The sequence below is a fragment of the Primulina huaijiensis genome, chromosome 1, assembly GCF_012295235.1.
Source record: "Primulina huaijiensis isolate GDHJ02 chromosome 1, ASM1229523v2, whole genome shotgun sequence".
In the NCBI taxonomy this organism is placed as follows: Eukaryota; Viridiplantae; Streptophyta; class Magnoliopsida; order Lamiales; family Gesneriaceae; genus Primulina; species Primulina huaijiensis.
Window position 1 is genome coordinate 20,566,514 of NC_133306.1, and position 15,861 is coordinate 20,582,374.

The 15,861-nt window shown below is 34.2% G+C and overlaps 1 protein-coding gene across 2 annotated transcripts; it reads right to left on the reverse strand.

Moving 5' to 3' along the window:
* Window positions 1-7,454: 7,454 nt before the first annotated feature.
* On the reverse strand, window positions 7,455-14,442 carry LOC140983506 (bZIP transcription factor TGA10-like). 2 transcript variants are annotated; one of them, XM_073450599.1, is made up of 11 exons: window positions 13,776-14,442; window positions 13,459-13,553; window positions 12,691-12,776; window positions 12,434-12,565; window positions 12,146-12,214; window positions 11,945-12,004; window positions 11,773-11,850; window positions 11,570-11,639; window positions 11,088-11,350; window positions 10,208-10,447; window positions 7,455-7,951 (listed from the first exon to the last, which is right to left on the reverse strand). In XM_073450599.1, exons 1-11 carry the CDS (start codon window positions 13,967-13,969, stop codon window positions 7,802-7,804), a joined length of 1,437 nt encoding a protein of 478 aa, XP_073306700.1. In that variant the 5' UTR covers window positions 13,970-14,442; the 3' UTR covers window positions 7,455-7,801. The 2 variants fall into 2 exon arrangements, with proteins under 2 accessions (XP_073306700.1, XP_073306691.1); XM_073450590.1 differs by having other exon boundaries at window positions 11,088-11,359; window positions 13,776-14,441.
* Between the last annotated feature and the right edge of the window lie 1,419 nt (window positions 14,443-15,861).

Consider the following 15,861-nt stretch of genomic DNA (forward strand, 5'->3'; position numbering starts at 1 on the left):
CTTCCACAAATACTACAGTGGTTACCATACCACATGCCATTGTTCTTTTGTCAATTGGTACTGGGAGTACCATGTTTAATTTTGGCACGTCGCTTTTAAAATTGTGCTGTAGTTCGCAGATGGTGGATTAAAATCAACGAAGATGCATTTTCCCTATTTGATCTATGGGATTTTAGAATCACAGTGTTTTGTTCGTGATTTGTGAGAAGAACTTTATGACGTCAGTGACGTGCTGAAGATTCCACCGGCATACTTTAAGTGAAATCGAAAGCTTGTGAAACGTCTACTTGTTTTAAAAGTGCGGAATATTTTTTTTTAAAAAAAAAGCTCGCAATTACAAAATAACATTTAAAATAATCGTATTTATTTGCCAATAAAAGTAGGGCAGTTTAAAAATAACTAACGTCATCCAAAATCAACGTAAACGTTAACGTGTAAAAATCGTAAAATCATCAACATATAAAAATGCGTAACTCATCTCAAAACACATGAATCAATATGCGGAAAAATAATGGTCCTCGGGTCGTATCACCGCACATGCCGCCTGCCTACTCAGTCTTCGGCACCTCTGGTTCCCTGATCAAAATGCTCACCTGCATCACACACGCCTAGTGAGTCTAAAGACTCAACACACCTGTACCAGTAATAGAAAGTACATATACGTAGCACACAACAGTGAAAAATAGCATAATAAACATACATTTCATGAGCTTAAAAACATGAACATGAACGTGTCGTGTAAAATCGTAACGTGTCAAAACATGTCTCATCATGTTATCATATCGTATGCGTAACCGTGACCTGTCAAAACATGGTAATAGCATGTATCATCGTATCAGCATATACGTGTTAAAATCTTAATTTGAATTCCGTTCATTAGCTGTGACTTTCGTATCATCATGTCATCATGTCAGTCGATGGATCCATCTACGTGTAACCGCGGTACCCGGCGGCGAGGATCATCAGCGACGGCATTACCCGCCCACTGAGTCCGGGCCTTACATGTCATCGTGTCATCGTGTTAGTGACAACTAAATCACTTCCTTCAAAACGTGTCAACATATTCATCACTTAAATAAAAGTATGCATATACGTAATCTTTCCTTTAAACCAAGCATGCATCATAATTATCATAATAGCGTAAAAATCGTAAACATGATGCATAATCATTTAAAATATCATAATTTGTGCTCAGGGCGCTGCCAAGACCAAAATCTCACCCCGGGTGCAAAATGACCATTTTGCCCTTGGAAACCCAAAAATTATCGTTTCACCTCTAGACCTCTAAAATTTACCCGAAGCTTACCAAACTTCTTAAAATGTCCCAAAACATATTTAAAAATATTCCTAGACGTAAACTCGAGCCAAATTCATAACTTAAACAATTCGTTTTAAAACTTGGACCAGGGTCCAGGTTTTAACCGGAATGGAGCGGAAATTAAACCAAAACTTTCTCAACTTTTTACCACACCTACTAGACACTTAAGAGTCCTAAACCTCAACAATTCCAGCCCCTAAACTCACGAGGCAAACCTCTAACAGTTGCTGGAAATTTGCTGGAAAATCGCAACTTCCCTACTCCAAACCCGAAATGACCGCTTCGCATCTTAGCGCTTCCCTGCTCGCACAAACTCGCATCAGCCACAACCCAACCTACTAGGGACCAAGACAAGACCCTAATGAACCTACCAGACCCACGCCCCAGGCCCCATGCAAGCCGCTAACCTCTAAGAACCGTGAATCACCAAGGATCTCCTACCGCGGCTAACCCATCTCACCTTTGCTCGGTTGTTCGTTCCCTCCGTTCCAGCGTGGCTCGAGCCATTCCAGACCCTGACTCAGACCCACCAGGGTCTGGTCCAGGGCTGGAGAAGGCCCCCGCTCAGCTGGCGTGGCAGAAAGAAGGACCGAACGCCTGCACTAACCTCCCGATCTGCACAGCCCTTCACGCTTCCAACCAAACCCGATCACTTCCCATTCCAGCGCCTACGCCTCACACTCCCGCTCTGTATAGAATCTTGACAGCCTTATACAACAGCCCCTTGCACCACATATCAGAAATCGTGAGTAGCAATTAAGAGAAATGCATGGCAAAGATGAAAAACCAAAAAGAATTCTTCCTGCTCAAGGACCGATCAAATAGTTTCACACATCATGTATATATATATATATACGTGAATGATGCAGCAAAAGGGATACAAAGCATGCCTTAAATGATGCACACACGTAAGGGACCCGAGATGAAGGCCAAAGGAACTTCTTTGCAAGACCAAGTGGAAAACCGATGGGGCCTCTAGCTATAATTGATGAAAACGAGAGGGAGATGGTGCTCTGAATGGGGTGTCGGCTGGTACAAAGTTTTGGTTTAGGGTAAATGGTGTTTAAGGGTTAATTATATAGATAAAATATTAGTTAATAGGCCTAAATTGTTTAACTAAAGATTAAAAAGATAATTAAGCCCTATAAACTCAAAAGTAGGCCCATTAAGTCCAAACCCATTCCCGAAAAATATTTCGTGTTGAAAAGGTTTTGAAAATAATAGCCGAAACCTCAAAAAGTCCCCCGATTCGATAAAATTTACGTACCGTTAAAAATAAAATCATGCGGATAAAAATACCCAATAAAATCCCTTTTTTAAAAAATACCCTTAAAAACACCTTATATTAATTAATAAAAATTAATCATGTAATAAAATAATTTTCCTGAAAATTCTCCGGTCTCCGTTCCTCGTTCGATCGCGAAATACAACTTAAAAATCATTAATGCATGAACCTTTAAAATTTCGTGAAATAAATTCTATCATACATGAATTATGCATAAAATGCATAAAAATAATTAAACACATAATTTATGAAATAAACATGCATTAAATGCTTTAAAACAAATTAATAAAATACCAAAGAAATTTAATAATTTACATGCACGTGGTTCACGTGGACTTTCAGATTTTCGGGACGTTATAGCTTGACCTGCCATGGTTTGAGCCTAGTGTTTCCCCAGAGGTTGACAACACTTATTTTCCTCTGGTGTGAAACCCTTGGAGTATGTCATGCCATTTGCCTCTCTTATCCAAAACCAGGTCGACTTTAAACTTCAATAGATTCAGCATGCCAAAGAGCTTATTGTGCATTATGAGACTCAGGTGGCGAACTTTCAGTTACTTCTTGATGTAGCTGTCCATTCTAGACAAAAATAAGGAGATGGAGATGAAGATGTTGACGCTGTTGCAAAATGTCTGAGGGTGAAGCAGGAGATACCGATAAAGTAACTGAAGGAGATGCTTCGTAGTTGGTCTAGTTGGTTTTTATTATATTTTGTTGCTCTTTCTGTTTAATGTTGTTAGTGTTCCTATTATTGAATAGATGGTTGTTCTAGTCCCGTGTTGGCAAAACTACTAACACCACCAAATCTAACATGATAAAATTGAGTGGGATCTAAGTTGAGTTGCGTGCTAACTAGATCTGCTTATTAACATTTTTGTGTGTTTTGTCTAGAAAGGCAAAAAAGAAGAGAATTAAAGGAATACAATTTATTCATTAATTATGATTTTCTTCTTGATAATTTTGTGTTTACCAAATTAATTATAGAATTTTGTCTTTCTAGTCCATAGATATTTATGATAAAAACTCTAGATATTGTATTATTATTTAAATGAGTTTATTTTTTAATAAAACTTTCACTACAAAAAAATATGAATTCAACAACACTCAAAAGACAACGATTTTTATTAAAACCGTTGTGCTTTTACTTTTAACAACGGTTTTAACAAAAATCGTATATTTCTCTTACGTATTTTATCCATAGTCTTGGTGACCCGATCTCTAATGTGAGATTGGTCAGCAAGGTGTAAAGATCAGTTTCAGAATGGTTTAATATTAAGATATATGCAATCGACGAAGCCAAAGACACCACTCAACTTGGTTTGGATGATCTGATAAGTTCTCTTAGAACATTTGAGATTAACCTAGATTTACAGAAGAAAGAAAAAAAGAAATATCATTGCTTATCAAATATCTGATGACTCATACAATGAATTGTTCAAAAATCTGAGGAAGTTTGATTTCCTCTCTTGATCAGTGAGTTAACAGATTTGAACTTGTGATATTTGCATGAAAATCCGATCTTCTTAATTTTGAATATTTTTTATTTCCTGTGGATTAGAGAGTTGAGTAGAAGAGGCGTGAAATATGGATGATTTTCTTGAAATATGATCGCACTGGTTCATTTTTTTACCATTGGGCAATAGAGTAGATCTTGGTTAATTTTGGGCAGATTTTTCGATAGAAAAATCATTGTTACAATTGGAAGTTCTACTATTTAAATGCTTTCCCATTTTTATTGCTAATTAACCTTTTACTCTACTCAAACTCTCCTTGCCCGTATTTTTCTTGCTCTCATTATTCGTGTTTTCTGGAAGAATTATTTTTGATATTATCTCGATTTTCATCTATGATCGTCATTCACATTTTATAAAAGGATGGAACTGGACACGATCCTCTTGATATTTGAAGCAAAAAGGGTGCAAGCACCAGTGGTCCACCCCATGTGGCAACACTGCCTACAGAACCCCCTACTGTTATCTCTCTTCACATGGTTGCGGTCGCTGAGGACCCAATTCCGATTAAATTCTTTGCCCCTGGAGAGCCGGTTAATGTAATTGATGTGGACAATCCGCCGTATTTTTAAGAGCTGAATCGTGTCTTCCCTGTTCCTTCGCAACCAAGATGATCAAAGCATTAGGCAGGTATGACCCTGATTTCTTTCCATCAAAGAAGTTTTGAGCATTCTCATCCACTGCAAATTTTTTGAATCCTGATTTTTCATCTGGATATGACTCTGATGATGAAAATTTTGAGTTGATCACAAGATTAAAACCTACTGCGACTGAAAAGAAAACGACCCTTACTGTGAAAGAAGTTGTGGTTTCTGAAGAACCAACTGCCCCTTCTGAGGACGAAGAGTCATTGGCTGAGTTTCTTGCACGATTAAAAAAAGAAAAATCCCTGAAGAAAGACACATCAGAGATTGAATAGCCTAGTGAAGAAATGTTGCAAGAATTCGAAGAAAATCGCCCAGGCAATTCTGATGGTTCTTCTTATGATTTAACTTATGGCTCTGATTCTGACGAATATTTTGGAAACGATGATAAAAATGATGATAATGATAGTGATGATGAAGAGGGTAGTGTTGCTGATACTGGTCCTAATGTTGAGAACGTTGTTGAAAACACCATGGAGAGCATCGACACTGCATAGTATGACTTGAATAAGTCATTTTCAACTAAGTTTTATTTTGAAGCTGCTTTTGCTTTATGGCCCCTTTACATCAATCGAGGATTGATTGATGAGAAAACTATTGATGCCTATGGAAGGCAAAATTTGTTTGAAATTTCAAAAGTAGAGGACTTCTGGCAACTGTGAGGGTTGTGGCTCCTTACTCAAGAAGGCATGTCTTGTAATTCTAATTAAATCTTTCATCCAGTGTGAACGATGAGAAATCTTCAAAATACAGAGATGAGTTTGTCCACAATTGGGTCTACTATTTCAATCCTTCTATTATCAATGCATTCTACAATACTCCCGCTGGTGATGAAGAAGGAATGCCTTCTGACGTAAATGAAGTTATTGCTGCCCTCACTGGAGGTTTGATCACAAAATTTCCGAACCATCCTAAGAACCTAGGTGCTTTAAATCTGACTTCATTTTACTTGGTTCTCCATAAGACTGCGATCCGAAACTGGACTCCTTCCACAAATACTACACTGGTTACCAGACAACATGCCATTGTTCTTTTGTCAATTGGTACTGGGAGTACCATGTTTAATTTTGGCATGTTGCTCTTAAAATTGTGTTGCAGTTCGCATATGATGGATTAAAATCAACAAAGATGCATTTTCCCTATTTGATCTATGGGATTTTAGAATCACAATGTTTTGTTCGTGATTTGTGAGAAGAACTTTATGACGTCAATGACGTGCTGAAGATTCCACTTGCATACTTTAAAAGAAATCGAAAGCTTGATCTGCCATGGTTTGAGCCTGGTGTTTCCCCAGAGGTTGACAACACTTCTTTTCCTCTGGTGTGAAACCCTTGGAGTATGTCATGCCATCTGCCTCTCTTCTCCAAAACCAGATCGACTTTGAACTTCAATAGATTCAGCATGCCAAAGAGCTTATTGTGCATTATGAGACTCAGGTGGTGAACTTTTAGTTACTTCTTGATGTAGTTGTCCATTCTAGACAAAAATAGGGAGATGAGATGGAGATGGAGATGGAGATGTTGACGTTGTTGCAAAAATGTCTGAGGGTGAAGCAGGAGATACTGATTAACTAACTGAAGGATATGCTTTGTAGTTGGTCTAGTTGGTTTTTATTATTTTTTGTTGCTCTTTCTAGTTAATGTTGTTAGTGTTCCTTTTATTGAATAAATTGTTGTTCTAGTCCCGTGCTGGCAACACTACTAACGACACCAAATCTAACATGTTAAAATTGAGTGGGAGCTAAACTGGGTTGCTTGCTAACTAGTTCTACTGATTAACATTTTTGTGTGTTTTGTCAAGAAAGGCAAAAAAGAGGAGAATTAAAGAATATAATTTATTCCTTAAATATGATTTTTCTCTCGATAATTTTGTGTTTATCAAATTATAGAGTTTTGTCTTTCTAGTCCATAGATATTTATGATAAAAACTCTGGATATTGAATTATTATTTACATGACTTTATTTTTTAATAAAACTTTCACTACAAGAAAATATGAATTCAACAACACTCAAAAGACAACGATTTTTATTAAAATCGTTGTGTTTTTTCTTTTAACAACGATTTTAAAAAAACCGTTATCGTAGTCTTAAAAAACCCGCTCATAGACAACAATTTTTTAAAAACCATTGTCTTTGATGTGCTTTTGTTGTAGTGTTTTGTTTCCATATCTTGTAGGATTCTTTTTATGGAATAAACTCTAGAGCAAATGAAGCATATAAATAATCAAAGATAGCTGTTTTGTGGAACGTGTGCGAGAGAGAGGTGAGACGCTGCAGGAGCAAGCACGGGAATTGAAGATTTACATCGAAGATATCAAGTGCTCAGGCTAAGGCTTATTGTTGTGTTGTCGTGGAGTGTTGAAAACATGTACACACCTGAACACAATACTGATTAGTATGTTGTTTATCAAAAATATTTCCAACTTTACAAACGTTGCATCCATAATTTTGGTTATTTGGTTTGAAAAGTATTTTTAATGCACTATACTCCCTCACTTTGTTGAGGGAGTTAACTTTTCTTTATTCACCAGTTTTTATCTTGTAAACTGACAAGTTTTTCTAGCGAATCTTTTCTCCTGAGGCACCGCACAACACTTGTACATAATCTTTTGTTTCTTGTTTTATTTACATAAAATTTTATGTGTTGAAATATTATACTGCATGTTATGTTAGGAGTTACAACACCGCACACAACACTTAACTCTGAAACATACAATCACTTTTTTACACGGTACTTTTATGCCATACAACCACCCTTCAATATTGTTTGCAAAACCTTTTCCTTCTGAAATTATATTTCAAGGGATGCATAGAGACGAAAGAAAAGGTTTAAATTACCATTATCTTAATCATCGTACTGCTTGATTAAGACTCTAATATACGTCTATCTATACATCTCTTCGATTTAAAGAGTCTAGAAACGATATCTAAACTACTAACTAAAGTTTTTTATAAGATATAATGAAAATACCTAGCTATCTTGCTACCATTTTTCTAGTCCTCTCTTTCTGTTTTTTTTTTTTTTTTCATTTTTTCCTTTCTGTCTACTCTTGGCGGGGGCGGGCCAACCAGAGAGAGCTGAGGGCACGGAGGCGATGGAAGTATTCGGCGATAGCCAGAAAACATCGTGCAGCCTGGCGGGTGGTCAAGATATGGTGTAGCCGATGAAGGGTTTGATGCCTCAAGTTATCAGCCTGTAAAAGATCAATTAATAGTTTAAAAGTAACTAAAGAAATTAAAACTAAAGCAATAATGAAAGAAAAACTAAAAAAAACCCATCGTGCATGAAAGTTGACTTTTCATGTATCAAAAAGGATCAACATCAGAAATTTAGACGTATACGTTGACATTATATTAAAAATGAGATGAAAATTGGAAACAAAATAGCATATTCTTATACATATTTATTAGTTTGATTGCCTAATAATGGAAAGGAATTTGAATTATTTGCCTGTGTTTCTAAAACAATGAGAAGTATGAAGTCCCTTTTCCTTTGAAATTTACTACAAACAATAGTAAACAACGATAATATTTAAAAGGGAAAACTATGTTCATATATATTTACTTCTTTATAATTTTGGTCTTCCATATTGTCAAATTTCAGCTTATTTATGTATCTTTTATTTTTTTGACAATTTTAGCTATTTTTATAATCGTCAGTGTTAATGTAACATTTCACACGATAGCACCATATTGACACATCACCGTCACGTTGAAAAAATCTAAAATTGAAAAAAACAAAGATAACATACTAAGAAGGAAATTTAATAATATTAAATACCAAAATCACAAAAAGATAAATTTGTAAGATCAAAATACAATTTTTCCTATTTAAAACGAGTTGACTAATGCGGCTATCAACATTAATTTCATGTATTTGTCTACCGATTAAAATACTACCAAGTTTAAGTTCCACATTTGATTAAAATTAACACAATAAATGAAACAATTCGATTCAAAACATTATTTAACACTTAAGCACAAAACAAGCAAATCAAAGGTTATAGATCGAGTAGTAAATTCACCCATAAAAAGCTGCTAGAACCATATTTCCCTTACGAATTTTATCCATAGCATGTATGCGTCTCTTATGCAAATTAAAGTTCACCTAATGAGTAATAAATTCAACCACTATAGGACTGAATACTCGTATCACATCTTCTGTGAATAATTTACTTTTGATATACGTCTATCATGCAAAACGGGTAATGTTAAATTTTAATTATGTCCTGTAATGTCTTACCTTTCGTATCAAACAATAAATGGAAAAAAAAAAAAAAAAGAAGTACGTACCGCAATGGTGGGTTTAGTACCCTTCTAATAATCTTCCATCATTAATTTACAATATCTAATTAATGAAATTTAGATTGAATTATGATGATTCTAATGATTAAGAAGTTTGGAATATGTTTCTATAACTAATATAAATTATCAGATTAATTAGTTTTCAACTACCATAAAATTCCAGCTAATAATTAATTAGAATAATTTGGAACACATAATTAAATATACATGTGTTGGGTGGTCTATTTGATATGGTTTAGGTCAAACAGTTATGAAAATGACATCATGCAAATATATATATGGGCATAAAATCTTCATGATAAAGACACTTTAGCCCCCCAACGTCCAATTAAGTGGTAATTATTAATAATTCCACCTTAAATAGTTAGGTATGCATAACGGTCTTTTATACGTGAGGCTGGTTAACTATGTCTATATTTGTAATAAAAAGTAATATATTTTTTTCATGAATAACTCAAATAGAATCTTCGTCTCAAAAAATTGAACCATGAGAGCGTCTAACAAGATTTTTTGTTTAAATTAGTTTTTCCTAAAATTTTATCTTAAAATTCTTTTAGTTGCACTGTGGGATTCCTCATATAAATTACATTAAATAATTCACGAGCCCTTTTTATTCTTATATTGGAGTAACGTCATATATACCTTCCATCTAGAGAAATTTATGCAACTATTTTAGGATATTGGCTAAATGATATGGACGATATCTTTCACTTATTTGAGTAGGTTTTTTTGTGAGATCTTACCTATTTATATTCATGACACGAGTCGATCATGAAAACTAATACTTTTGAGATTAAAAGTAATATTTTTCCATGAGTCGGATCGTATATGAGATCGGTCTCACAAAAATAACCCGTTAGACGATCTCATATGAGTTTTGTGCACATAATATTACTTTCCCTAAAAAAAATGATCACTATATATTTCCGTTTCAAATTATCAAATTAAATGTAGATGAAATATTTAATTTTTCTACGATTAAATCTCACTTATCAAGTCCTCCATATATATATTATGATAATATGGAACACATAGTGTCATAAAGAACTATCAATATTCTTAGCATGGATAAAGTAATTAAACATGGCGCAATATTATATAATAGGTAAGCCATAAAAATCAAATTAAAAAGCAAATAAAGTTACCTGTCTAACAAAACCTTCAAGAGTGGAGAGTTTGTTCATGGCAGAAGCCATTTGTCCCATGTAAGTGTTCATATTTGGTGGGATGCTGAGTGAATCGGAAGCGATCGTTTCGGATATCGACTGATTTAGAGCCTCTAATCCTTGCGAAAGGGCTTCTTCTGCCTCCTGTGTCGATTGCTGCAACCCGCATATCCCCAGAAGTTGTTGCTCTGTCAATGGCTCTATTTGATTCAAGATTATCTGCAAATGATTAATGAACTAATATTTTTAACCTATTATCCTAATGTTAAAAATAACAGCACATATGGGTACTGTACAAAATAATTGGGAAAACACAGCCAGAGAGACACCAACAGACATGGACTTTATGGTTTGGTTGGGGAATAAAACCTAACACTGACCTATAAAGGAAAAGAATCATTATATCATTTCGTCATTGTACTTTTTTATATATATTATATGTCGAAACCTTTTTTCACAAATGCACAGACAAGTTGCTGTCCATTTATCCATGCAATTAACGTCTAGCACCCATACGTACATATTTCTCCATTTCGTGAGCACGTTATTTACTTTCGATTTGGAAGAATATATAGCATAAGTTTCAGGTAAAAATTATTCTTTTCATTTCTTGAACTTCAATTATATATATATATATGTGTGTGTGTGTGGTGCGTGTGTGTGTGTATCTTAAACTAGGGTTTGCATGATGGGCTCTTACGCTTTAGTTGTCCATTTTCTTGATTATTGAAAAAACCAACGTCAGTCTAAATTATTCCGACATTTCTAAAAGATCGATTAAATATATTTGTGAATTCGATTCTTTGGCGGGTTTGATCTGATGGGTTTTTCTTAGGGTTTAAGTCGTATCTAGACAAACCTTGATCACCTCGGACGGCCGGAAACCTCCCATCCACATGAAGCAACGCTCGGCAGGGGTCTTCCACATGCCTGAGACGAGGTGGAACACGTCGGATTTCGCAATCATGCTCTTGAGATTCATCACCTGATCATAGTGTGCCAAGCAGTTGTCTACGAAAATCCGGAGCTCATTTTCTGGCAAGTGTTCATGCACAGCATTCCGAAGCTCCACCATTAGACGGTGGTGCTCCTCCTGCCACCGCGCGTACTCCAAGTCGAAAACTGCTGCATCTAGAATATATTCAATTTAAAGAATAAAAGAATAAGATAAATTGTTATAGAGTTAAGAAAGTACACACACACTCACACAGATATATATATATATATATATCTATGTGTGTGTGTGTGTGTGTATTTTTATATATATATATATATATTAAAATTGCAAGTTGCATAAAAAAATAAATGAAATGAAAATGATTAATGGTTGACTTTACATACCTGAATTTATGTTGCTCATACCAACAGGAAGGCCTTGGTCTCCTAGAGCATTTCCTCCTACATAAAATCCCTAACAGAAGAAATAATCATAAGTTAATCAATTAATTAAATTTTTTGACCGAATATGTCATATTATTAGTATTATTCTTCTACAATTTGGATTAAATGAATTAATGGCGGCAAATACTAAATCAAAGGCTTACTTGGGATCTTGCCCTTTGTATTTCCTGTTCAATCTGAGTTAACCTAATCCTACTTGACTCTAGCTGCTGAACATAAGCCTGTAATTTAAATAAAAAGCACAAAATTAACACAAAAATTAAGCTTAATCGGCTATAAATTTATCTATCTTAATTTATGTTCTTAATTAATCACCTTTTTCCTAAGCCTGCTCTTCCTAGCTGCCTCTCTATTTTGAGCAAGCCTCCTAAGAGTCTGCATTTGTGTTGAAATTTAGCAAAAGGAGGTTAGGATAAAACACACACCCGCACGTGTCTGTGTGTGAAAAACTACATACAGTAAATAAAGTTACTTTATTTTTCCTAAAATGGGACTCAAAAAAATTAAACAAAAAACCTTAGGATCTGGAGTCTTGGGTGTTTCATGCTCTGTACTTGAAGTAGGACCTCTACGGTTTCCTTCACGCTGCCATAAAAGAGAAAGCAACAACATCACAGAAATAAAAATTTTAAGTATCAAAAAAAGAAAACATTAATTCACACACACACACACACACACACACACACACACACACACATATATGAATATGTATATACAAGTACAAAACCTCGGTTTACAAGACTCGTATTTTCCTATAACAAATCCATAATACGTGTATTATATTGTAATATTTTATGTCCTAACCTTAACTGCTTTGGCCGGTTCGGGAGCAGTAGAAACATCATTTCTAGCGTTAACTAACTCCATGGACGGCTCAGTTGATCTCTTGGAACCGGACCCGGTAGCTGCAGAAACTAATCCAGCAGTACTATTTGCCTACCAAACACAATTTTAAACAAACTCCATTTGTTATGAACCAAATCAAAGTAAAAGATATCAAAATCAGATTAATTTTTTCTGAAGTCAATAATTGGAAAATTTTTAACCGACATATGTTACACCTTTGATGTTGCTGCTGCAGATGGCTCCACGTGCATGGGTTGAGAAGGGAAGATGTTTAAAGTGTGTGGCCTAATCCCAGAATTTTCTGCTCACGAAATAATATGTCAAAAATGAAGAAAGAACGTCTTTAATCTGTTATATGATAAGATGATAATATATATGATTGTGAAAAGAAAATTTTAGAGAGGTATTAGGGTATGATTGTATGAAAGAAAGTCATGCAAGCTCTGTGCAAAAGAAAGAAAGAAAAACAGAAACAAGAGAGGAGGAATTAAAAAAGGCTCAAACAGAAACCAATAATCTTGATTGGTCTCTCTTTTTCAGTACAATCAGAGTTTGCAGGAAATTCATGTATCACAAGTTGTTACATGTCGCGGTCCAAGATTTCAGAATTCAAGAATACATTAAAATCAAAAAGATATAAGATCCTTTGATTCTTTTCTCTTTTTAATTTCACGAGGGAGTAAATAATATTTCTCCTGCTGAGAGAGGATCTGGTCAAAAAAAGTACAATGACTGATTTTTATCTGTCCCTTCAAGAAACATACTTTCCCCATGACCCCAAATTACAACAAATCCCCCCCGGAGAATTTCACCAGTGTTTTTATGAAATTTAAGAAAAATATACATATTTGGATTTAATATGCCCTCTTGTAGCTGAAAATAGAAGAGACAGATCAGAAAATATATTAGTTTTGACAAAAACCCTTTTTTAAAATAAATGAAATAATCTTTATATTCTAAAAGGGTATAAAAAAAAAGTTTACGTCTTTGATCCTGAGCGGACTGATCTTGGCTATCGAGATACAGAAAAAGAGCTTGATCCAGTTCACCCAAGTCATAAGTTCCAGTGTCCTTGCTTCTGCGCATACAAGTCCATCCAAAGAGAGGATGAAAGAGAAAAAAGAAGAAGAAGAAGAAGAAGAAGAAGAATTAGAATCGAGAGAAAGATGAACTACTAACCCAAGAAATTGAGCAAACCCTTTGAATTTCCAAGAAGTGTTTTTTGGAGAAAGAGAAATCGGATTCGCTATATGTATATATAATTAATGGAAAACCAAAAGAAGTTAAAAAAAAGACCTACATATTGAAAGTTCCCGGAATAGCTGACGATGATGAAGAAGATTGCATCATCCCAAATGAAATCTGATTAGTCTGCTGCTGATGCTGATGAATAAGCTGATGCTGATGCTGATGCTGATGCTGTTCTTGTTCCAATAAAAAATGATCCGCCAAGTGATGATGACTTGTACCCTCGCTGCCTTTGTTGGAAGCCATGGATGGAAGAACAAAAAGCTTACAGCTTTAAATTCTTTGCCCTGAGGAGATGGTACTAATTTCAGTAGCGAAAATTAAGACATGTACACTGTTTGTTTTATCATTAATTGCCTCGAAACTGTTTTGTGCCCATTTTTCCTCGCTTTATATGAAAATCCCACATCACCATAATCAATACACATGCATACAAACAGAAGAGATGGGGAGAGAGAAAAGAGTTTCAGTCGGTTATGGTGGCAATATTTGAAATCAAGGAGAGAGGATAGAAATGAGGGGAATTTAATGCAAAAGAAGCAAAAGACAAAGGCTATTTTAAGGTTCCCATCTTTCTCTGCTAAACAAGACGACTTTTTGTGAAAAATTCAAAAATGAAAACTCCCCACCCTTTTCTTTTTTCTTTTCTTTTTTTTAAATTGTTTTCTTGGTCTTATGAAATCCATGCCGAACAGGTTCGATGCTTTCGTTTCTCCCTCTAAAGCATTCTCGCTTCTCTCTGTAAATGGCAATAGTTGAATCAAACAACCACTCTTTAATTATTATCATTTTTATTTATTAATATTTAAGTGTAAAATTATATTTAAATTAATACTTGAGTTGGACAACTATTTAATTTTTTTTTGAAGGATATATTAAAAAAAATGAATGGAGAAGGGTGTCATTTCATTTCATCAAGAAAAAATTAAATTATTTTCAATTCAATTTATGTTATCATAAATATTCATACGCGTAGCTTTAACAAATGCAAAAGTATATATTTATGCCTCGATGGCCATTCTGCGGAATTGATTGAGCAATGTTATTGGAAGTGCATGACTAAAATTATTTGTATATTTTTTTGTATAACAAAGATAATATGCATTATATTCCAAAATGAAAAATTGGGTATATTAGGATATATCCATTACTTTCTTTGTTAATAAATATCGGTGTCATGCAAATCAGTTATTGGATAATTTTCAATGTTTGTATAAACAATGTTTATATCCAAGATAAAAATCAAGACATATAAGCCTGAAGGCAAAAACTTGTGTGAGACGGTCTCACGGGTCGTATTTTGTGAGACAGATCTCTTATTTGGGTCATCAATGAAAAGTATTACTTTTTATGCCAAGAGTATTACTTTTTATTGTGAATATCGGTATGGTTGACTCGTCTCACAGATAAATATTAGTGAGACCATATCATAACAGACCTACTCTAAGCTGAAAGAAACATATCACGTGCTAAATATAAACAAAAGCATGTATGTACGTTATTAGTTTGTATATAAGGTTGCATTTGAGGATATGAATTTGAAATCAATGGATATCGATTATTGTTTTATTGTTCACAATGAAACAGTAGATCAAATCTTAAATTCATACCATATTTATTTACACATTAGTTATAGAAAATAGAGAGCATTTCAAAATATATAAATCCAATTGCAACTGAGAGTTATGACTCGATATTTTTAGTAAGTTCTAATCACGATTCAAAAAGTTATTGACATCAAAATCCATTTTGGTTGTCGACAAAAATATTGGTTACATCTACCTGTTCAAACTGGTAAATATTGAAAGTTTTTAAAATATTTTAAAATTTAATACAATTAAGTGCCTACATTTGATTATTACCTACTTTTGTAATGGCATGAAAATTTAGTGTAGTTTCATTTTTTGTTTTTGCAAAGTTTTTTCTTTTTTAAAAGCCTCGAATTTGAATTTTTTATAAAATAAAAATTTTCTTATGAGTATCTGTACAATTCTATATACTATTATAAAGAGGGAGCACCTAATTAGAATAATATCTTGGTATGGCCACTTCAAAATTACAATTATCATCCTTATTTTTAATCAATTTGCTAATTATTTATTTAATAACTTATCCAACAAAAATGAAAATCGCTCACA

Bases quoted from the DNA above. Each gene is read 5' to 3' on its own strand.
- LOC140983506 (XM_073450590.1), bottom strand. From the start codon at position 13,969: ATGGCTTCCAACAAAGGCAGCGAGGGTACAAGTCATCATCACTTGGCG. The intron at 12,777-13,458 runs GTAAACTTTTTT...TTTCGTGAGCAG, and splicing joins GTCCGCTCAGGATCAAAGAC to AAAATTCTGGGATTAGGCCA. The intron at 12,566-12,690 runs GTGTAACATATG...TGTGTTTGGTAG, and splicing joins CTGCAGCAGCAACATCAAAG to GCAAATAGTACTGCTGGATT.